This window comes from Bufo gargarizans, chromosome 6, assembly GCF_014858855.1.
Source record: "Bufo gargarizans isolate SCDJY-AF-19 chromosome 6, ASM1485885v1, whole genome shotgun sequence".
Taxonomy (NCBI): Eukaryota; Metazoa; Chordata; class Amphibia; order Anura; family Bufonidae; genus Bufo; species Bufo gargarizans.
Window position 1 is genome coordinate 10,174,769 of NC_058085.1, and position 24,266 is coordinate 10,199,034.

Here is a 24,266-nt window from a genome sequence, read left to right on the forward strand (position 1 = left end):
TTCACCTGGCCGGAACAGCCTGCCGGAGGTCCGTGCCTCTACTGTGAAAGTACCCTTAGGCCTCTTGCACATAGCCATAGTGCTCCCGTGCATTCCGCATCACAGACGTGTACCCACAAATCCGGAGATGCAGTGCGGAATGGGAGCATGGAACGGAACCCCGCAGAAGCACTACGGAGTGCTTCCGTGGTGTTTTGTTCTGTGCTTCGGTTGCGCAAAAAAATAGAACTTGTTCTATCCTTTTGCAGAACGGACGGCTGCTCCGCGGTCGGTGCCCGTGCATTGCGGACCGCAATTTGCAGTCCGCAGCACAGAGCTCTTATGTTCGTGGGCAAGAGGCCTAAATGAGACGTTGCCTTTTGATTCTACGGGTTGGTATGATTACAGCGATACATGTAGTTTTTTCTTTTTACTACTTTTGCACAATAGTAGCACATTTTGTGAAAATCAAATAATTTTTGCACTGCCGCATTCCAGGAGTCCTAACTTTTTAATCTTTCCGTCGATTTAGCTGAATAATTTTTTTAATAGAACAGTTCTGGGGTAGATAGAGTATTGATTAGCTCTTATTACTTTATGGCCTCATGCACACGACCGTTGTATCATTCCATGTCCATTGTTCCGTTTTTCATGATTTCCTGCAGACCCATTGACTTTCAATGGGTCCGTTGAAAACTCGGCTAATGCACCGTTTGTCATCCGCGTCCGTGATCCGTGGTTCCAGTCCGTCCAAAAAATATAACCTGTCCAAAATCATCTTCTGAGCGTAAACCTAACGGACCCCATTATAGTCTATGGGGTCCGTAGGCTCCGCTCTCCTCAGTTATGTGCCCGTTCCGTCCTTTCCATTCTCCTGCTCCTATAACGGAGCAGGAGAACGGAAAGGCTAAACGCTTGTGTGAACGAGGCCTAACACGTTAACTACCAATTATGGAAATAATTTTTCTTTGTCTTTTTACTTTTATATAATTTTTTCTATGGTTTAATTTATCATTCAATTTACCTAAACACATTTTTACAATTTGGTGATGTACCATTAGGTTTAATTTTTTTAAATACACTTTATTAAACTTTTTTATTTTTATTTACTTTTTTTTTTATTAGTCCTGCTAGAGGACTTCACAGTCCGATCATTAGATCAAATATACAAGGGCACCTTCACATGCGGCAGATTTTGTGGCAGAAAATTTGCAACTGAAAATCAGTTCTATTAATTTGAATGGGGCGGCAAGCGCATGGATTTCTGCAAGCTTCATTAAGGTGAAAGGAACTGATTTTCAGTTGCGGAATTTTCTGCCGCAAAATGTGCCACGTGTAGAAACATAGAAACATAGAATGTGTCGGCAGATGAGAACCATTTGGCCCATCTAGTCTGCCCAATATATCTGAATCCTATGAATAGTCCCTGGCCCTATCTTATATGAAGGATGGCCTTATGCCTATCCCATGCATGCTTAACCTCCTTCACTGTATTTGCAGCTACCACTTCTGCAGGAAGGCTATTCCATGCATCCACTACTCTCTCAGTAAAGTAATACTTCCTGATATTACTTTTAAACCTTTGCCCCTCTAATTTAAAACTGTGTCCTCTTGTGGTAGTTTTTCTTCTTTTAAATATGCTCTCCTCCTTTACCGAGTTGATTCCCTTTTTGTATTTAAAGGGAACCTGTCACCGGGATTTTGTGTATAGAGCTGAGGACATGGGTTGCTAGATGGCCACTAGCACATCCGCAATACCCAGTCCCCATAGCTCTGTGTGCTTTTATTGTGTAAAAAAAACGATTTGATACATATGCAAATTAACCTGAGATGAGTCCTGTCCCTGACTCATCTCACATACAGGACTCATCTCAGGGTAATTTGCATATGTATCAAATCAGGGGTTTTTACACAATAAAAGCACACAGAGCTATGGGAACTGGGTATTGCAGATGTGCTAGTGGCCATCTAGCAACCCATGTCCTCAGCTCTGTACACAAAATCCCGGTGACAGGTTCCCTTTAAAAGTTTCTCTCATATCCCCTCTGTCTCGTCTTTCTTCCAAGCTATACATGTTAAGGTCCTTTAATCTTTCCTGGTAAGTTTTATCCTGCAATCCATGTACCAGTTTAGTAGCTCTTCTCTGAACTCTCTCCAAAGTATCTATATCCTTCTGGAGATATGGTCTCCAGTACTGCGCACAATACTCCAAGTGAGGTCTCACCAGTGCTCTGTAGAGCGGCATGAGCGCCTCCCTCTGTCTACTGGTAATGCCTCTCCCTATACATCCAAGCATTCTGCTGGCATTTCGTGCTGCTCTATTACATTGTCTTCCCACCTTTAAGTCTTCTGAAATAATTACTCCTAAATCCCTTTCCTCAGATACTGAGGTCAGGACTGTGTCAAATATTCTATATTCTGCCCTTGGGTTTTTACGCCCCAGGTGCATTATCTTGCACTTATCCACAAGGTGCCCTAACGGTTTGGTCGTCGTAGTGGTGTTTCCTGTCAGTAAAAAACTGATATGGCACATTGCTAGACTGACATGGAGGTCTTTGTTCGACCGATCCAGCTACAATGGCAACCCTGAGGTTGCACTGGTGTGTTCCCATTCCTGTGTCTAACCACCTAGATGCCACAGTTGCTATTGACTGCAGAGTCTAAAGTGGGTTAATCGGCGTTGCCTCTGATCCCAGCCATTAAATTGGGTGCCAGAGCTGGGATCAAGTTTGTTAAAGGGATTGTTAAATTTGTATCCAGTCTGTACAATCGGACTGAAGACTGATACATTTTGCATGCACTGCTACATTGTAACAAAGTATGACAGCAGCTGCTGTTTTCATCTGTCTCTGTCCTGTCTCTTTTCCCAGCCCTGTCAGAAGCTCAGGATATTAATCTCTATCTGAAGCCCCTCCAGCGTCATTTTGAAGAAATAGAAAACGTTGAATTCAACGAGGTGAAGCCGATGATTGTCCCTCTCATGCACGTGTTGTGCCTGGTGTGGGCTCAGTCCAAATATTACAACACCCCTGCACGGATTATCGTCCTGATGCAGGAGGTCTGCAACCTGTTCATCCAGCAGGTAAGTCGGCCGGCTATGTTCTCACACATTTTGCTGTGGATGTGGGGACACATTTATCATGCTACTACAATTTAAGGCTACGTGCACACGACCGTATGTGCACGTGCCGTATGGCATCTGTTTTTCCGTGCGGATCCATTTTTTTTTGCGGATCCATTGTAATAATGCCTGTCCTTGTCCGCAAACTAGAAAAAAATAGGACATGCACTTTTTTGGGGGCGGAGCAACGGAACGGACATACTGATGCACACGGTGTGCTGTCCGCGTTTTTTTGTGGACCCATTGAAATGAATGGGTCCGCATCCTATCCAAAAAACATCCTATTTATCACAGATAAGTTCAGGGAACAAATGGCAGTACTACCGGGGCGCTAAGATTTAACCACACTTTTTTTTTAGTATAAAACTAGACATAAACAAAGTGATTGGGTCTTAGTTTAGCTACGCGTTCCACAGCCGCTCCGTCGGCTTCTTCAGGCTGACCCCTGACGGAGTGTCGGTGAAACGCGTAGCTAAACTAAGACTCGAACACTTTGTTTATGTCTAGGTTTATACTAAAATAAAGCGTGGTTAAATCTTAGCACCTCGGTAGTACTGCCATTTTTTAACTAAACTTATCTCTGATCATCGGGACCTATTCTGGATGCCGAAGGAAGCTGCTTCGGTACCGCACAAGCTATTCTACATACGCTTCCCAGCGTTGTGCCTGGCGTGCACCACCTGATCTGGTGAGTTACGATCCCTGACAATTAGGAGAACTCTCCGAAAAAAACAGTTTATACACAGGGGCCGCGGTCCTTCTCTATTCTCTCCCTATTTATCAGGTGTCTCTATTTCATTTAATAAGTCAGTTTTAGCCATTGTCACACACGGCAGATTTTGTGACAGAAAATCAGTTCCATTCACCTTAGGCCTCATGCTCACGACTGTTGTGTGTTTTGTGGTCACAAAATTGCGGATCCGCAAAACACGGATGGCGTCTGTGTGCGTTCTGCAATTTGCGGAACGGCACGGACAGCCATTGATATAACTGCCTATTCTTGTCTGCAAAACAGACAAGAATACGACAGGTTATATTTTTTTTGCGGACCACGGAACGGAGCAACGGGTGCAGAAAGCACACGGAGTGCTGTCCGCATCTTTTGCGGCCCCATTGAAGTTAATGGGTCGCCATCCGAGCCGCCAAAACTGCGGCTCGGATGCAGCCCAAAACAACAGTTGTGTCCATCTGCTTGCTGCCCCATTCAAATGACTGGAACTGATTTTCAGTCACGGAATCTGCCTCGTGTAAAGGTGCCCTTATTTTATATGCGTTATTTACGACTGGTGTGGCTTTTAAAAGTCGATAATCTAATGGTTTAAAAATCGCATTCTCCCCTGAAAAGTCTCAAATTTGTTTTAAACAGTCACAAATGAAACTATAGTCGTATCTGTTAATTTCACAACTTTTTAACTTCAACAGAGTTGCAAAAGACCCGACTAATGGCAGCTACAAACGCCAGCCAGGAGCTGATGGAGTTTGGTGCATGTAAACTAATCAAATTTAGACGCACGTACATAAATCGCACTAGTCCACTGACGAAACAGCTCCATCTCAAAAGCAGACGAAAAAATAAAACATGCGCAAATATGATTTAAAGTCTAAGATAAGGCGCAAACCTAACAATAAATGCGAATAAATAGAAAAGTCTGCCCAACAAAGATAAAATACGACTGCCCTGTGGAGTTTGATCCTGATCGCACAGGGAGTGCATGAGTGGGACTGATCCTCCGGCTTTTAGTACAGAATCTGCCAGAATCAGCAGCATGCACCTTAGGCTACATGCAAACAAACTTTAGGGCTCTGTACCCATGCTGCGGACCGCAAATTGCGGTCCGCAATGCATGGGCACAGACCGTGGGGCAGCCGCATGCAGATCGCGGACCCATTCACTTGAATGGGGTCCGCAATCCGCATCCGACAGACTGCAAAAAAGTAATGCATGCACTACTTTTTTGCGGTGCGGAGGCACGGCCAGAAACACCACGGAAGCACTCCGTAAGTGCTTCCATGGGGTTCTGATCCGTGCTTCCGTTACGCATCTCCGTGATTGCAGACCCATTCAAGTGAATGGGTCTGCGATCCATGATGCGGAGTGCACACCGCCGGTCCCCGTGTACTGCGGACCCGCTGTATGCAGGCGGGGGGCAGGGGGGCACACGGTCGTGTGCATGTAGCCTTATTTTCATGTTTTTTTTTTCAACTTTGCAGACAGACGTTCACACAGAGGGGGAGATTTACCAAACTGGTGTAAAGGAAAACTGGCTTAGTTGCCCATAGCAACCCCCAGATTCTTTTCTGGTGCACGTGAACGTATTTACAAAGCCACATTTATCTGCATTGAATGCGGGCTGTCTTCAGATTTGAGGCGGATTTCTATTCTGAATCTGTGCAAATCCATGACAGATCCTGAACAGCACCTAATGATAAGTGGGGAATTTCTAAAGTCAGTTTTGCAGGAGTCTACACTGCCATAATTTATGCCAAATATATCAAATGTTGCGCAGTATTTTATAAATTTGGTTTACCCTCAAGTCTCACACTTCTGCCTTGAGGTGTCACTCCATTTCCTATGTCACTGCTTTACTAGTGTGAGATTGTTACATTTTTTGCGATAAATTTGGTGTAAATCAGTTCAACATCTAAAGCCTCATTCACACGTCAGTGTTCCACGGACATGTGCTGTACGTGTTCTCCACAAACAGAAGAAGCGTCCATTCATTTTAGGCCCATTCAGACAGCCATAGTGCATTGCAGATCTGCAACTTGCGGATCTGTAAAACACGGATACCGGCCATGTGCGTTCTGCAATTTGTGGATCACACATGCCCGCAACCATAATAGAAAATGCCTATTCTCTAGAATAGGACATGTTCTATCTTTTCTGTGGAGCGGAACCACGGATGCGGACAGCACATGATCTGCTGTCCGCATCTTTTGCGGCCCCATTGAAATGAATGGGTCTGTACCCGTTCCGCAAAATTACGGAACAGATGCGGACTCGTTCATACAGCAGTCTGAATTAGCCCTTAAGGTGTGTATTCACACATCCGTGTTTTACCACTGTCCGTGGGTCCGTGTTTTTAGCACGGAAGCATGCCATACTTTGTCCATATTCACTGAACCATCATGCCCATTATAGTCTATGGGTCCATGAAAACCACGGATGCAACATGGATGCCATCCGTTTTTCATCCATTTTCACTGATCATTAGGAAGAGATGCTTTGAGTCATTTTTCAGCAGCACAGTGTCTGTGAAACATGGTTGACACACTGCAAAAAACGGACACACTGACCCAACATAGATCCTTCACGGAGGCATCGCTGACCACCTTTTCACGGATTTGAGCACAAACACGGACGTGTGAATGAGTTTTAAATCAGGAGTGACACTCATTAACAAAGGCTAACCACGTCCACTTTCCCACCCACCCACTCTACACAAATGCAAAATGTCGCAATTTTTTTTTATGCACAAATAAGCTCAAAATGTTGCAAAGCCCAATCAGGGCTTCATAAATTCCCCTCTTTGTGCTCCAATTCCTCTCTGTTTCCATGACCTCTGCTTGCTGTCACAGTTGTGAGAGTTTAATGTCATTGGAATGTACAATCCTCTGTGAGGTAAAGTGGCAGACCAATAGATATCATCTGCACTGACACATTGTAACAAATGGCAGGAGAGACAATTGTGCTGCTGATATTTGCAGCCCACAGAGGATTGTCTAGATAAGTTGCAATTGAAGCAAACCGGCAGCTTTGGGTGGATTTATGTCTGTGCTATTTTCTCTGTTTTTCAATTCCGTTATAGGGTCAGAAACAGTACAGTAGCGATAGAGTCACATGATGGACACCAAAAGCGCCTGATGGCCCTGTTAACTTTTCTGGGGTCCATTGGTTTTGCATCATGGTGTCCATCTTCTTTAATAGAATCTGGCATGGAGGTGAATACTGTGACCTCAAAGGACATCTGGCAGCAGATTTATCCCTATGATACGGGTGACCTGTTACATGTGCGCTTGGCAGCTGAAGACATCTGTGTTGGTCCTATGTTCATATGTGTCCACATTGCTGAGAAAAATGAGCCTCTAGGAGCAACGGGGGAGTTGCCATTACACCTAGAGGCTCTGCTCTCTCTGCAACTGCTGCACTCTCGGCACTTTGATTGACAGGGCCAGGTTTGATCACATTCACACTGCCTGGCCCTGTCAATCAAAGTGGAGAGGATGTGGCAGTTGCAGAGCAAGCAGATCCTCTTGGTGTAACGGTAACGCCCCCATTGCTCCTAGAGGCTCATTTGCATATATTGAAACATAATTTTTCTCAGCAATGCAGGCACATATGAACATGGGACCAACACAGATGTCTTCAGCTGCCGAGTGTACATGTAACAGGTTGGGCCAATGTCATAGGGACAAAACTGCTGACAGATGCCCTTTAAAGACATTTTTATCCATCTACATTCTGTCCATCAGATGTGGCTGCATTTTAGTGTCCATATCACAACCAGAAAACCCCTGATGCTCAGGAGAACTGATCATTGGTCATCATATTTGATGGAGGGTCGGTCTGAAGGTCTAAATGGTAAAAGAAGTCTCAACTTCCTATTATACTAAGTATTTGTGCCATATTCAAGATCTGTGCTTGCTGTCAGTGCATGCACCGGCCCATGCCAGCTCCATTGTGTGCTGTGATGTCTGATATTCTCTGCTCCGCTGCAGGCTCGCAACTACCTAAACCCTGAAGACTTGCTGAAAGGGGAAACAGAAGAAAGTGTGGGCCGAGTCCAGGAGGTCCTCTCCGTCCTGCGGTTCCTGATGAACACATTTGAGGAGAGCAGAGAAAAGCTGCCGAGCTACTTCAAAAACGGGCAAGAAGTGAAGACGTGGGATTTCTCCTCCATACTTGTGTTCGCCAGACTGGAATGCTTCATAAAGAGACTGGAAACCATTGAGGTGAGTACTGCACTCAGTGGGTCCCTGGGGGCTGCTGCCTAGGGCGTGTCACCCCACTAACATCACAAGGATGACCCAAACATGTGGTGTAGCATTACATCCCGCCCCCTACTAAGCGTTCATGTGTTTTGTATTAATAAAGCTTTAATTGTGTGAAAAAGTGCTGACGCTTTCTAATATACTTTGGGGGAGATTTATCAAAACTGGTATACAGGAAAACTGGCTTAGTTGCCCATAGCAACCAATCAGCTTCATCCTTTGGAAAATGAAAGGTAGAATCTGATTGGTTGTTAACAGCAGCTAAGCCAGATCTACTTTACACCAATTTTAATACATTTCCCCCTTTGTGTTTTTAAAAGCTCACCATCAGTTCTCGGCTTGCTTTCAGTGAATGACAACATTGCTTAATCCAATGCCCTCTAATAATATACCACAGGGGTCAGTAACCAGCCATTGTGAAACTACAACTCCCAGCATACTCCATTCACTTCTGTGGGTGTTCTGTGAATATCCTGTATCACTATACATGCTGGGAGTTGAAGATTTACAAAAAGCTGGCATGCCGCAGGTGGCTGATCCCTGATATACCATATACAATATTCATGTCAATTAAAGGGATTTCCAGGATTAGAAAAACAGATACAGTCCTGTCCATGGGTTGTGTCTCAGCTCTATTAAAAGGATTGGGGCTTAGGTGCAATGCCGCACCCAATCTGTGGGTGCGGCAAGTATTGTACTGCATTGTAAAGGGGATCAGACCCCCAAAAGTTGAAGTCCCATAATGGGACAAAAAAGAAAGTGAAAAAAAGTTTAAAAAATATTCCACCCCCCCAAAAAAATTTTTTTAAAGTTTCAGGTAAAAAAAAATTATTGTCCTTTTCTCAAAATAAAGTTAAAAAAATAGGGAAAAAAAGAAAAGTAGACATATTAGGTATCAGTGCGTCCGTATTGACCGTCTCTATAAAAAATATCACATGACCTAATCCCTCAGGTGAATAAAAAATTTTTTTTTATAAAAACTGTGCTAAATAAACCATTTTTTGTCACCTTACATCACAAAAAGCGTAATACCAAGCGATCAAAAAGTCTTATGCACCCTAAAATAGTACAAATCAAACTGTCATCTCATACCAAAAAGAATGAGTTCCTACATAAGACAGTCGCCCAAAAAATAAAAACTACGGCTTTCAGAATATGGAGACATAAAAAAAAAAAAAAAAAATTCACAACTGAAACAAACAACCCCAAAAATGTGGTATTGTCGCATCCGTAACAACCTGCTTTATAAAAATACCACATGATCTAACCTGTCAGATGAACATTGTAAATAACAAAAAATAAAAAACGGTGCCAAAACGGTGCTATTATTTGTTACCTTGCCTCACAAACAGTGTAATATAGAGCAACCAAAAATCATATGTACCCTAAAATAGTACCAACAGAACTGCCACCTTATCCCGTAGTTTCCAAAATGGGATCACTTTTTTGGAGTTTCAACCAGTGATGGCCAGTTCGCAGTGTTCGCCAGCGAACACATGCAGGCTGCCATCTTGACTCACAAGTCCGGCGATGCACAGGTAAGCTCTTACCTGTGCCGGGAGCCGGTCTGAAACAAATGCGGTCACCGGGAGCAGACAGTTCCGAGAACAGCCCGATAAAGGCCCCCGGAGGCTGTTCTCGGAACTACCTGCTCCCAGTGACCGCATTTGATTTCAGACCGACTCACGGCACAGGTAAGGGCTTACCTGTGCATCGCCAGACTTGGAGTCAAGATGGCAGCCCACATGTGTTCGTTGGCGAACACTGCGAAATGGCTATCACTGGTTTCTACTCTAGGGGTGCATCAGGGGGGCTTCAAATGTGACATGGCAACTTAAAATTATCCTTGTGAAATCTGCCCTCCAAAATCCATATGGCGCTCCTTTCCTTCTGCGCCCTGCCGTGTGCCCGTACAGCAGTTCACGACCACATATGAGGTGTTTCTGTAAACTACAGAATCATGGCAATAAATATTGAGTTTTGTTTGGCTATTAACCCTTGCTTTGTTAGCGGAAAAAAAATGATTAAAATGGAACATCTTACAAAAAAGTGAAATTTTTAAATTTCATCTCCATTTTCCATTAATTCTTGTGGAACACCTAAAGGGTTAACAACGTTTGTAATATCAGTTTTGAATACCTTGAGGGGTGTAGTTTCTAAAATGGGGTAATTTTTGGGTGGTTTCTATTATGTAAGCAAAGTGACTTCAGACCTGAACTGGTCCTTAAAAAGTGGGTTTTGGAAATTTTCTGAAAAATTTCAAGATTTGCTTCTAAACTTCTAAGCCTTCTAACGTCCCCAAAAAATTTAATGGCATTCACAAAATTATCCAAACACGCAGACATATGGGGGATGTAAAATAATAACTATAACTGCTAATTTTTCAATTTTGTTTTGTAAATTTGGTATTTTTTTATAAATAAAAATGATTTTTTTTTACTTAATTTTACCAGTGTCATGAAGTACAATATGTGACGAGAAAACAATCTCAGAATGGCCTGGATAAATAAGAGTTTTAAAGTTATTACCACATAAAGTGACACATGTCAGATTTGCGAAAAAATGGCCTGGTCCTAAAGGTGAAAAATGTCAGGGTCATTAAGGGGTTACTATGAGGGCACAGCGCTTGTTTATTTATAACGTGACTCCCCTCGAATGCATATAGTCCTAAGTGCACAGAAGTTCTTAAAGGAGCTGTTCCTTGTTAGAAAAACATGGCCGCTTTCCTTCAGAAACAGCGTCACACCTGTCCAAGGGTCGGGTCTGGTAGCGCAGCTCAGCTCTGTTTAATTGAATGAGGCTGAGGTACTACCTGTAGACACGTGTGGTCTTTGGTATAAAGCAGACTCCTTTTTTTTAACCCTTTTAAGTCCTTGTGTGACAGCTGTGGGAAAGCTGGATGATAATCAACATGGTCAGCATTTCAGGTATTTAATATTGTCATCCAGCTTTCCAGAGTCCTGAATGGCAAATCTACCCGGGAGCTTTAAAGGAGGTTTCCAAGGGAATATTTTACAAAAAAATGTTTCTTTCTATGTCTATAGGGGGTTTGAGTTCAGTTTCTCTGATACAGAGCACTGAATCACTCTGAATTGACATAGAGGTAAACAATAAAATTGTCACTGCCTGCAGCCACCACCAGGGGGAGCTCAAAAGTTTGCTTTTAATGTACAAGCAGTATGCTCCAGAGCTCCCCTGGTGGTGGCTGCAGGTAGTCAGAATTTGATCGTTTACCTTGATGTCAATGCAGAGGATTTCTCTCAGAGAAACTGAACACCAGCCCCCTAGAAAGTTCCATGAAGAAATGTTGTAGGTCTTCATTCACAATGAGATCGCCGGCATATCTTCTTTATCGCTGCAGCTCAGTTTCCATGTTCTGGAGTTATAAAGGCGAGCGCTCCGGATTTGAATCCTATTACACAACGAGGAGCACTGTGCTCTCTCCTCTTGAATACACCGCGACTGAGTACAAAGCTTTATCGATTTGCGTTCAGTCGCCTGTAACCCTTTACAGCAGGGTGAACTGGAAGCTCCTCATAGGGGCCCAGGTCATCATCATGTTTCTGGTGTAGGCTCAGCAAGGCTGCTGAGGAGGCAGAATACAGGCTGCAGTAAACAGTGCCCGCTGCGTGTCTAGTGTATTAGTGGATCTTTTCTATTATAACGTATGTTTTATGATGCGTGTGGTTGTCGATCTGTCATACATGCTGATGTTCTCCCGTTCACCTCGCTGTCCTGTCAGTGTTACTAATGCATCGATTTCATCCCCACAGGATTTACTTCTCACGGCTCTGGATATGATGAAACTGGAGAAAATCGAATTTGGGGGCATCAAAGGGAAAGTTCTCAGTCGGACAGTGGCTGACTTGTACCAGGAGTTCCAAGACACATATAAAGTGTTCTCTGAGAGAACATACGACTGCCTGGACATGGAGAACAAGGTGGGGGCTGCCTGCAGGTGTGCATTGTAAATACGTGGCTTACCAGTCCGAATTCTGCTGAGTAGTAATGGAAACAGTCAGCAAGCTTGCACAAGGGTGCTCAACTAGTTTTAACAAGGTCTGTGGTCAGGTGAAGCATCAACTGTAAAGATCTTTTTAACCTTTCACAACTCATTAAGATTTCAGACTGGAGCCCTAAAGGGAATTAAGCCCCCTAAACTCATCCAGACCCCTAACATTAATCAAACCCCAAATTAGCACCCTGAATTAAAATACCGTATCCCTAAATTCATTGAGACCACAGACCAGACCCTTAAACTTTCCTTCACTGCTCTTAAGGAGAGACGTATAGAGAAAAAAATTGAAATGGCTGCATTATACAGTCCACTATGAGCCCATTAATGCACCTGGTCCTTTCAGCAATATTTCAACTGACCACCAGGTGGAAGACCTGAGCATTGTCGCTGTAATATGGCTTCCTGAGCGGACTGCGACCTGTCACGTGTATGTAGTCGGTGACCAAGACTGATCATCTTCTTCTCCATCCACATCTCCATTATCATTCTGCCAGTCATCTCTGGCACACGCTTAATTGACGAGCGAATGAAAGGTTTTGATTAGACTGATGGCCCCATATCTATAGGACAAGGCCGGCGGCTGCTCAGCTCCACCATGTACGGGGCGTCTGCCAGACTGATGGGAATCAAATATTCACACAAACTGATTAAAAACCAAATAAATCAAGTCAAGAAGAAAAATACCAAGTCAATAAGTTCTTCAGCCCCACACGTCATGGTCCTTCATCCTCATATGCCTTGGTCCTTCATCCTCATATGCCTTGGTCCTTCAGCTCCATCTGTCATGGTCCTTCAGGCCCACACTTCACAGTCCTTCATCCCCTCGTGACTTGGTATTTCACTCCCACACGTCATTGTCCTCAAGCCCCATGCGTCATGGTCCTCCAGCCCCATGCATTATGGTCCTTCAGCCCCACATGTCATGGTCCTTCATCCTCATATGCCTTGGTCTTTCAGCCTCACATGTCATTGTCCATCATCCCCATGCTTTATGGTCCTCCAGCCCAATGTGTCATGGTCCCTCATCCCCACCCATCATGGTCCTCCAGCCCCATGCATCTTGGTCTTGCATGAAATGAATTTCTCAGTGAGAAGCAACAGAATTTTTGCTAATAAAAATAATGTGAATCCAAACAATGCAAAACGTGATTACAATAAAGATCTTTACATGGCCATGAATGCCAACCAGAATGCAAACCTCCATACTTTACACTGCAGGCTGCATGAATAAGCTTTGCTCATTTGCCTCTTGTTTCTGGTCTGTAGGAATTTGAAGACGATGTCTCAGATTTCAAACTGAATGTTGAGGACATGGACCGGAAGCTGGGGACGGTGTTCTGCCTGGGGTTTGATGACACCTCCGGCCTGGAGCATGCGTTTCGGGTAGGTAGTCACCCCTGATAGTCGCTCTATATAGGGGAGGGTATTACTCTGTAACTGTGTAATGGTTTTGTTTTTCACCCCAGCTGCTGGATATGTTCGGAAGCCTCCTGGACAGGCCCATCATCGCACGGGATGCGTTTGATAAGTACCCGCTCCTCATCACCATGTTTGAGGAAGAACTGGACACCGCCAAAGCCATCTATGACAGGCACATGCTGGAGGTGACGGAGCAAGGTCAGTGGCTGGGAGATGGTGGCACCTCCTGCAGGCTTACAGTGTGGCAGTTGTCACATGTGGGATAATGTCCCCATCATAAATAAAACACAAAGGAGGAAGGGACGTTATTTCTTATAGTACACACCTTGGCTGCTCCAGATCCTCCTTCTGGAGAGAAAGTGGGACCTACATGACAGTGGCTGATATCGTGTGTCAGCCACAGTGCCTTCTACACAAGTACCCCCAAACAGTGTCAGCCGATATGCACCCCAAAACAGCCGGCCAAAATGCCTTCTATACAGTACCAGCCATAGTGCCTTCTATACAGTACCAGCCATAGTGCCTTCTATACAGTACCAGCCATAGTGCCTTCTCTACAGCGCCAGTCATAGTGCCTTCTGTACAGCGCCAGTCATAGTGCCTTCTGTACAGCGCCAGTCATAGTGCCTTCTATACAGTATCAGCCATAGTGCCTTCTATACAGTACCAGCCATAGTGTCTTCTATACAGTACCAGCCATAGTGTCTTCTATACAGTACCAGCCATAATGTGTTCTGTACAGTACCAGCCATAGTGTCCTCTATACCGTGCCAGTCATAGTGTCTTCTATACAGTGCCAGTCAGTGTCTTCTATACAGTGCCAGCCATAGTGTCTTCTATACAGTGCCAGCCATAGTGTCTTCTATACAGTACCAGCCACAGTGCCTTCTATACAGTGTCAGCTATAGTGTCTTCTATAGGGCTGTTTCACACGAGTGAATGCTGTGCGTGGAATCCGCTGCGTGAAAGAGAGCCAAGCCCCATTCCGGACTGCAGAGACACGGAGCATTAGCATGATTGATAATGCTCTGTGCCCCTCTGTGATCTTTTTACTACAAAATCACAGTGCCAACTTTATCTCATTGTGATTTTATAGTAAAAAGATCACAGAGAGGCACGGAGCATTATCAATCATGTTAATACTCCGTGTCTCTGCTGTCCGGAATGGGGCTTGGCTCTCTTTCACGCAGCGGATTCCACGCACAGCATTCACTCGTGTGAAACAGCCCATACAGTACCAGTCATAGTGCCTTCTAAACAGTACCAGCCATAGTGTCTTCTATACAGTACCAGCCATATTGTCTTCTATACAGTACCAGCCATAGTGCCTTCTATACAGTATCAGCCATAGTGCCTTCTATATAGTACCAATCATAGTGCCTTTTATACTGTGATAGCCATAGTTCATTCTGTACAGTACCATCCATAGTGTCTTATAGAAAGTTCCAGTCATCGTGTTTTCTCTACCGCGCCAGTCAAAGTACCTTCTATACACTGCCAGCCATAGTATCTACTATACAGTACCAGTCATAGTGTCTTCTATACAGTACCAGCCATAGTGTCTTCTATACAGTACCAATCATAGTATCTTCTATACAGTACCAGCCATAGTGTCTTTTGTACAGTACCAGCCATAGTGTCCTGTATACAGAGCCAGTCATAGTGTCTTCTATACAGTGCCAGTCATAGTGCCTTCTATACAGTGCCAGTCATAGTGCCTTCTATACAGCGCCAGTCATAGTGCCTTCTATACAGCGCCAGTCATAGTGCCTTCTATACAGCGCCAGTCATAGTGCCTTCTATACAGCGCCAGTCATAGTGCCTTCTATACAGCACCAGCCATAGTGCCTTCTATACAGTGCCAGTCATAGTTCCTTCTATACAGTGCCAGCCATAGTGTCTTCTATACAGTGCTGGCCATAGTATCTTCTATACAGTACTAGCCATAGTGTCTTCTATATAGTACCGGCCATAGTGTCTTTTGTATAGTGCCTTCTATACAGTGCCAGCCATAGTATCTTCTATACAGTACCAGCCATAGTGTCTTTTGTACAGTGCCAGTCATAGTGTCTTCTATACAGCGCCAGCCATAGTATCTTCTATACAGTACCAGCCATAGTGTCTTTTGTACAGTGCCAGTCATAGTGCCTTCTATACAGCGCCAGCCATAGTATCTTCTATATAGTACCAGCCATAGTGTCTTTTGTACAGTGCCAGTCATAGTGCCTTCTATACAGCGCCAGCCATAGTATCTTCTATATAGTACCAGCCATAGTGTCTTTTATACAGTGCCAGTCATAGTGCCTTCTATACAGCGCCAGCCATAGTATCTTCTATAAAGTACCAGCCATAATGTCTTTTGTACAGTGCCAGTCATAGTGCCTTCTATACAGCGCCAGCCATTGTGTCTTCTATACAGTGCCAGTCATAGTGCCTTCTATACAGTGCCAGTCATAGTGCCTTCTATACAGCGCCAGTCATAGTGCCTTCTATACAGCGCCAGTCATAGTGCCTTCTATACAGCGCCAGTCATAGTGCCTTCTATACAGCGCCAGTCATAGTGCCTTCTATACAGCGCCAGTCATAGTGCCTTCTATACAGCGCCAGTCATAGTGCCTTCTATACAGCACCAGCCATAGTGCCTTCTATACAGTACCAGCCATAGTGTCTTCTGTATAGTGCCAGTGATAGTGCCTTCTATACAGCACCAGCCATAGTGTCTTCTATATAGTGCCAGTGATAGTGCCTTCTATACAGTACCAGCCATAGTGCCTTCTATACAGTACCAGCCATAGTGTCTTCTATATAGTGCCAGTGATAGTGCCTTCTATACAGTACCAGCTGTAGTGTCTTCTATATAGTGCCAGTGATAGTGCCTTCTATACAGCGTATAATTGTCATTATTCTCATGCAGGATATCCACAGATAAACAAGAACATGCCTGCCGTCTCCGGGAATCTGAACTGGGCTAAAGAGCTGAGAGAGAGGCTGCAGACGCCATACAGCAACTTCAGCCACATCACGCACCCGTGAGTCTCGCTGTGTCCTCTGCCATGTATGAGAACCAGTGCAACCAGTCACACTCTGGCTTAATTTCCCATTGTGATTTATCTGACTGGTTGATACTGGGGACTGCTTCACTTTTTTCATGCACTACTTGATATAAATTATATGTACCATCATATGGCTCCTTCTTGGTGACACTTCTACATGAATAACATATTTTATCAGGTGCATGGAGTCTGAGGACGGGAGCAGGATGAAGCAGAAGTACGAGGAGATGATGGCTCTTCTAGACCAGTAAGTGTGATGTATGCCCCGGGCTCGTCTATGGCTTCAAATGCTGGCACAAGATTTCTGCCTAACTTCAGGAAAGCTGGGTGGTAACTAATATGGCTGCCACCCAACTCTACTCATTCCTCAATGTAGATTTTAAATAGCTAGAAATATTTTAACCTTGGTGACAGACTCGTGCCTAATGGCGACCATTATAGTTGGTAAGTGAAGGTCGGCCAGAGGGATCCTTTGATGACTGAGATCTCCAGCCTTTATGTTTTTCTTTCACCTGCTATATGCCCTTTAAAGGCAGCAGCAGATGCACCGCTGTGCAGAACACCTGCATACACCGGGGAGCCCTACATACAGCACAAAGTGCAGTTTATCAGGTTTAATTGCTTCTCTACAAAGAGCGGCCATGTCCTCCGGAGACTCGCGGGAAGTCCGAGGCCTGATATAATACGAGCTCGTTAATTGGGCTCAGAGCAAGATGAGGAATCGTAATTACAGCCCCAGATCAATGGCAGACGCTCCAGTCCGATAGACACAAAGTCAGGATTTATTCCAGGGCAGAAGTATTCTGTCCAGTGATGTCCACATGGGGGAGTAGTAGATCGATCTATCTATCAATCTATCTGAGAGTTACATAGTGGAAGGAGCAGGGTCTTCCCAGGAGCACAGAGTATTTCAGGAGAGGAGTGTACTGATCTTGTGGGAGGTCACAGGCTGAGAGTTACATAGTGGGAGGAGTAGGGTCCTCTCAGCAGCACAGAGGATTTCAGGAGAGGAATGTGGTGGTCATAGACTGAGTTACATAGTGGAAGGATCAGGGTTCCCAGCAGCACAGAGGATTTCAGATTCCATTACGCAGTGTAGCTGAGCTGCAGTCACTTTGTTTATCTGGACTCTAATGGAAAGAAACTGGAGACCGGTGATGTTGAGATGTTTTTTTTTATATTGTTTTTATTGTAGTTTTCAATTAGAATCAGAAATTTTTTTTACAAGCTTTTTTAAAATCGTAGTCCCTTGTTCTTTTTTGTAGAGTCTCGTAGAACTTAGGCTACTTTCACACTAGCGTTTTTCTTTTCCGGTATTGAGATCCGTCATAGGGGCTCAATACCGGAAAAAAACTAATCAGTTTTATCCTAATGCATTCTGAATGGAGAGCAATCCTTTCAGGATGCATCAGTTCAGTCCCTCTTACGTTTTTTGGCCAGAGAAAATATCGCAGCATGCTGCAGTTTTCTCTCCGGCCAAAACTCCTGAACACTTGCTGGAATGCAGAATCTGGCATTAATTTTCATTGAAATGTATAATTGCCACATTGACGGGTCCGTTCTTCCGGTCCGCGCATGCACAGACCTTTAAATCTGTGAAAAATATAAATACTGGATCCGTTTTTCCGGATGACACCAGAGAGACAGATCTGGTATTTCAATGCATTTGTCAGACGGATCCGCATCTGGATCCGTCTGACAAATGCCATCCGTTTGTGTCCAGATTGCTGGCGACGGAACCACCTGCCGGAATCCTCTGCCGCAAGTGTGAAAGTAGCCTTATCACAAGAGACTTTTGCTATAATTCTCCTGGAGGCCGGATTTACCAGAAATGTATAACAGACTCGGCTTATATCCACTTGTCTCCATTACTCCAGGTACATAGAGAAGCTGTATGAAGAATGGTGCCAGACGGTGTCAGAGAAATCTCAGTATAACCTCATGCGGCCTCTCATTTCACGCGATGACGGCTCCAGGCTCATCAACGTCAATTTTGACCCGCAGGTAATTTCGATAGGATTTCAGGGTGTGTGACTGTGGACCCGATCTAATAAAATCTAAGCCGCAGCTTTACATCTTACTGTCCCTGTTATACAGCTGGTGTCTGTGCTGCGAGACGTGAAATACCTGCAAACACTTCACATGGAAACCATACCAAAGGAGGCCGAAGACATCTTCTCTTCCAAAGAGTCCTACAGACAGTACACTGCAAACCTGGAACTGACCACCAACTGGTACAACAAGGTTATAAGCTCCATCCTAGAGGTGGAGTTCCCCCTGGTGGAAGGGCAGCTCAAGGACATAGATATCCGGTTAAAATCAGCAGAAGATACCTTAAACTGGAAAGCACACGGTATGGTCATGTGAATTTTTTTAAATTATTTTATAACCTTTGAATTATTTAAGGTGAATATCCACTTCTGAGGGCCCGAGCTCTGTTTTTCTGAGCACCTGCTTTCCGCTGTCTGCAGCCACCACTAGGGGGAGTTTAGACGGCTACTGAAGACAGTGCACTAGGAGATGTATACATGTAGATGCAGTGAGGTCCCCCTTGTGGTTGTTGCAGGCAGTGAGAATTTTAGCATTTAATGAAGTTTTCCGGGATCATTATATTCTTAGTATAGAACATTAATATGAGATTGGTGGGGGTCCAACTCTTGGCACCCCCAGTGATCAGCTGTAAGAACGGGCAGACAGTGCTTGTGCAAGTGCTGCAGCCTCTTCATTGCTTACTTAGGCCTGTCTGCTTAGGGGCAATGATGCAGGGTATTGCAGCTTTATCCAATTCAACCCTACTAAGTGGACAGCATGGAGGTGGATAGACCCATGAAGAGCCACAGCGCTCATGTGAGCATTGAGGCACCTTCAAACAGGTTATTGGCGGGGGTGCCAAGAGACTGACCTCCGATGACCTGTCCTAAGTGGACAGTCGTGTGAAGGGAAGGGAATTTAGCATGTCTGATTACAGTAAACTCCTGTGCGGGATACATTATAGGGGCTTGACTGTTACAATAAAGTTTAGCCTACAGACACGATCATTCATTACACATCTCTGTATCCTTCTGTCTCTTTGTGAAGGAGTCTGGGATTATATCCAGCAAGTTAGAGATAGCGTCCACGACCTGGAGAGAAGGGTGCAGAAGGCCCGAGACAACGTGGAGGAAATTCAGTCCATCATGAAGACCTGGGTGCTGCCCATATTTGAGAGGAAAGATGGCAAGAAAGACACTCTCCTTAACTTGGACGATCGGAGCGAGCGCCTGGAGAAGAGATATAACGTCATCCGGGAATCTGGCAGCAAAATTCACCAACTAGTGCAGGTAAAGTCAGCAAAGCCATGGGGAGGCCTCTGTGGCGAGCAACGATCGTCCGCTGTGGTCATTTGCAGTGATGTCATCAAGGATGCCCAGTGCCACACGTCACCTGCGCAGGGGAATGTTCAGGAGGGGCTCCTGGAATAGCTTTTTAACAGAGAAGATGCACTTGAATGTGCCGCCATCTGATTATTTCCTCCAAGTACAAAAATCATTACCAGGAGATATTCCTCTGGAGATATTACACCAGCGGCCTCCCCCCAGTAATATACAGGGTTATTATGTCATCTGGGGACTATGTACGTTCTGAAGTATGAAATTCAATTAAGACAAAGCCGTTCAGCCTCCTGCAGGTGATTTTTCGTGGGAGGTTGTAAAAAATAATGAAACACTGATTTTTAATGGAGGAGATGCATTGACGGGTCCCTCCAGGCGCTCATTCCTCATTCTGGAAATGAAAGTCCTGTCTGTGGGGGACGTGGTGGTAAATAGCGTCCATCCTCTCTGATTGTAATACTTTCTGTTTCAGGAGAACATGGAGCTCTTCTCCGCAGACCCCAACTCTGACGTGTGGAAAGCTTATGTCGATTACATAGATGAGACGGTTCTTGACGGCTTCTTCAATGCTATTGAATGCTCCCTGAAGTTCATCCTGGATAACATGGGTATGAGGAAGGGCTTTCCTAAAAGGTCCATTTATGACGTATGCTTAAATATATGAAAGAGGGAGGCCTGCTGTGTCTCCCATCAGACACGTGTGGCTTTATTCAGGAGATTCATTACAAACAATGGTGCCTCCCAGTCAGAACTGAAGGGGATAGAAGGAGCACGACAGCCTCTTCATTTTAGTGATTAATCTGAAATTGATGGCACGTCCTACATCAATTTAGTAGGAAGACCCTTTTCAAGAAGGTTTAATGCATCTGAACACAATGGCCCAGATTTACTATTGCTAAAGATGGCATAAGCTTAGCCCGGCTGTCTAGACATGCATTTATCATGGCTGGAGGCTGAATCTGCTGCAGGGATTTCACTGACTCTACACCAACTACTGGTTGGCTTATTTTATGCCACAATTGTGGCAAATCTTTAAGCATGCCCTCTTTCCCAAAAGCCCCACCCCATTGTCGACTAAATTTTGGGGTCAATAACTCATAAAGATTTAAAAAAGGGGTGGTTTGGTAGGTTGAGTCCTCTGATACCTGGCACCCCCCACTGATCCAAGCTTTACAGTGGATGGAGCCTGAACGCAGCATGAGGCTCTGTACCCTGTGTAGTGGCCATACTGGGTACTCCAGCTCAGCTTCAGTTCAATTAAATAAGAGCAGAGCTGCATTAGGCTCCACACTGAAAACTACACCATGGATGGAGCTTTCTGCTGACTGTCTGGTTTCCAGGAGCTGCGTGAACAGCTGATCAGTTTCCCAAGTCAGGCTGAGTATGTATGGGGTTTTAATGGTGGGTGGGAGGGTTGAGGAGAAAGCCTCTACCGGACACCTCTAGTGATGACTTCCCTCCTGGGAGAAATAAATCAGGGGAAAAATGAATCCCATCTTTCCCTCTCCCAATGTCATCTGCTGAAAACGGCAGGTTCAGCTGGCCTAATGTGCATGGGGGCCTTTATCATGGTGCATATATCCCATGTCTCCTCAGCCATTAACCTGAAGGAGGCCAAAAAAGTGTTCCCTGTCTGCTGCCCTATTCAATACAGAGGAGAGAGTTGAACGGCACACCTCTGTGATGAATGTGGTGCTCAGTGGTATATAAAGTTCATGCAATTGAAGAGAAGACCACGGCACTCTAGTTGCTATTGCGTCAAATGCTTATTTTTCTTATTATTTTAAAAAAAATTGGGATTTTTTTTAAATCTTTTTCATCCATCCCAAAAATAATATTTAGCCACTGGCCAACGTTTTGGTCAACAATAGACCTTGATCACGGCCTTAGTCATGGTGCTTGTAGTATTTAGCCACTGGCCAATGTTTCGGTCAACGATAGACCTTGATCACGGCCTTAGTCATGGTGCTTGTAGTATTTAGCCACTGGCCAATGTTTCGGTCAACGATAGACCTTGATCACGGCCTTAGTCATGGTGCTTGTAGTATTTAGCCACTGGCCAATGTTTCGGTCAACGATAGACCTTGATCACGGCCTTAGTCATGGTGCTTGTAGTATGGCTGCATCCAGCCATACTACAAGCACCATGACTAAGTCCGTGATCAAGGTATATTGTTGACTAAAATGTTGGCCAGTGGCTAAATATTATTTTTTGGATGGATGAAAAAGAAAAAAAAAGAAAATAAAAAAATTCTAATAATAATAAAAAGAAGCATTTGACGCAATAGCAACTAGAGTGTCGTGGTCTTCTCTTCAATTCAATAGAGAGGCAGGCCAGCCTTCTCCACTCACTTTCTGCCCTCTTACTTACAGATGCTAAGGCCGCCCTTGCTCCCTTATTTGAAGTACAGTTGGACCTGGTAGTCCCAGACATGGTCTTCCGACCTTCCTTGGATCTTGGAACCAGTGATGGCTTGTACGACATCATAGAAGGCCTCATCAATGATATCTACAAAACTTCCTCTTTGGTCCCTCGGCTCTCAAAGACAAGCACTTTCCCGAATTACCAAGCAGACATGGAAGACATGGCGGACCTGGCAGACATGCGTAACTTCCTGATGGAAAGTGTTCAGAACATAATGTCCATGTGCGCTGAATATCGAAACTCCTTAGACCAATACGCCTACTTGTACGTGGATGACCGCAAGGAGTTCATGCGCCAGTTCCTCCTCTATGGCCACGTACTGACCCCCGAGGAGATAGAAGCTCATGCTGAAGATGGGGTCCCAGAGACACCCCCCACCTTACTGCAGTTCAGAGAACAGATAGACTCATATGAGAAGATCTATGAAGAGGTTAACCAAATGGAGCCGGTCAATGTCTTTGATTGTTGGATGAGGGTGGATGCCCATCCCTTCAAATCTGCCCTTCTTAATGTCATCAAGAGGTGGAGTCTGATGTTCAAGCAGCATCTTATTGACCACGTAACAAACAGGTGAGCAATCGCCATTAGAGCGCTTTCACATCGGCTAAATCCACCTCCTGTATTATAGGAGTCAAGTGCTGCATTCAGAGTTTTGCAGGCTTCACAGCTGAAATCTCTCAGCATTTCCTGCTTGTTCAACATATGTACAGTCATCTGAAAACCGCAAAAAACAGTAATGTAATGTATGTACACAGTGACTGCACCAGCAGAATAGTGAGTGCAGCTCTGGAGTATAATACAGGATGTAACTCAGGATCAGTACAGGATAAGTAATGTATGTACACAGTGACTGCACCAGCAGAATAGTGAGTGCTGCTCTGGAGTATAATACAGGATGTAACTGAGGATCAGTACAGGATAAGTAATGTAATGTATGTACACAGTGACTGCACCAGCAGAATAGTGAGTGCAGCTCTGGAGTATAATACAGGATGTAACTCAGGATCAGTACAGGATAAGTAATGTATGTACACAGTGACTGCACCAGCAGAATAGTGAGTGCTGCTCTGGAGTATAATACAGGATGTAACTGAGGATCAGTACAGGATAAGTAATGTAATGTATGTACACAGTGACTGCACCAGCAGAATAGTGAGTGCAGCTCTGGAGTATAATACAGGATGTAACCAGTACAAGATAAGTGATGCAAAGTATTTACATCAATATTTTTTAATAAAGAAATGTCACCAGAGGTATTCTTTTATATTGTGTTTCTTTTCTCAGTTTGGCCGATCTAGAGGAGTTCATCGAGGTGGCAGAACATGGGTTAAGTAAGCAACTGAATGAAGGAGACTACAATGGTCTGGTGGAAATAATGGGTCACTTAATGGCTGTGAAGGATCGTCAGAGCAGCACCGATGAGTTGTTTGAACCCTTGAAGCAGACTATAGAGCTCCTGAAAGTCTATGAGCAGGAGCTCCCTGATGAAGTCTACAAACAACTGGAGGTCAGTCCCAAGTCTTCAGAATTTTTAGCTTCACAGCGACCATGTAATTTCCATTGAAGCTTCACCAGGGGGTTTCAGCAGCTGTGCCCGAGTCATCTGCTCTCTGTGTGGTGGGCATCCACCTATTTCCTGTTTATTTTTATTTAATCTATAGGAACTTCCAGAGAAGTGGAACAATATTAAGAAGATGGCCATTACCGTAAAGCAACATGTTGCACCGCTGCAAGCCAATGAAGTGACACTTCTCCGCCGGACCTGCGCTTCCTTTGATGTTGAGCAATACCATTTCAGAGAGAGGTTCCGCAAGGAAGCTCCCTTCAGGTAAAGCCTGTAATCTAAGGCCTTTGTAATAAACCCTTACCATGGATGGTCTAGTTCACA

At 44.6% G+C, this 24,266-nt stretch overlaps 1 protein-coding gene across 1 annotated transcript in view; it reads left to right on the plus strand.

Annotated features, from left to right (window-relative positions):
* Nucleotides 1-24,266, plus strand: part of DNAH9 (dynein axonemal heavy chain 9) — a 170,562-nt gene that overhangs the window by 20,078 nt on the left and 126,218 nt on the right. The window contains exons 5-18 of the mRNA XM_044296589.1: nucleotides 2,850-3,061; nucleotides 7,820-8,053; nucleotides 11,866-12,033; nucleotides 13,377-13,493; nucleotides 13,577-13,727; nucleotides 16,444-16,558; nucleotides 16,761-16,829; nucleotides 18,460-18,586; nucleotides 18,680-18,935; nucleotides 19,661-19,902; nucleotides 20,426-20,561; nucleotides 22,327-22,948; nucleotides 23,663-23,885; nucleotides 24,040-24,206. Of these exons, the coding sequence (XP_044152524.1) occupies nucleotides 2,850-3,061; nucleotides 7,820-8,053; nucleotides 11,866-12,033; nucleotides 13,377-13,493; nucleotides 13,577-13,727; nucleotides 16,444-16,558; nucleotides 16,761-16,829; nucleotides 18,460-18,586; nucleotides 18,680-18,935; nucleotides 19,661-19,902; nucleotides 20,426-20,561; nucleotides 22,327-22,948; nucleotides 23,663-23,885; nucleotides 24,040-24,206 (2,839 nt within the window). The remainder of the gene's footprint in view (nucleotides 1-2,849; nucleotides 3,062-7,819; nucleotides 8,054-11,865; nucleotides 12,034-13,376; nucleotides 13,494-13,576; nucleotides 13,728-16,443; nucleotides 16,559-16,760; nucleotides 16,830-18,459; nucleotides 18,587-18,679; nucleotides 18,936-19,660; nucleotides 19,903-20,425; nucleotides 20,562-22,326; nucleotides 22,949-23,662; nucleotides 23,886-24,039; nucleotides 24,207-24,266) is intronic.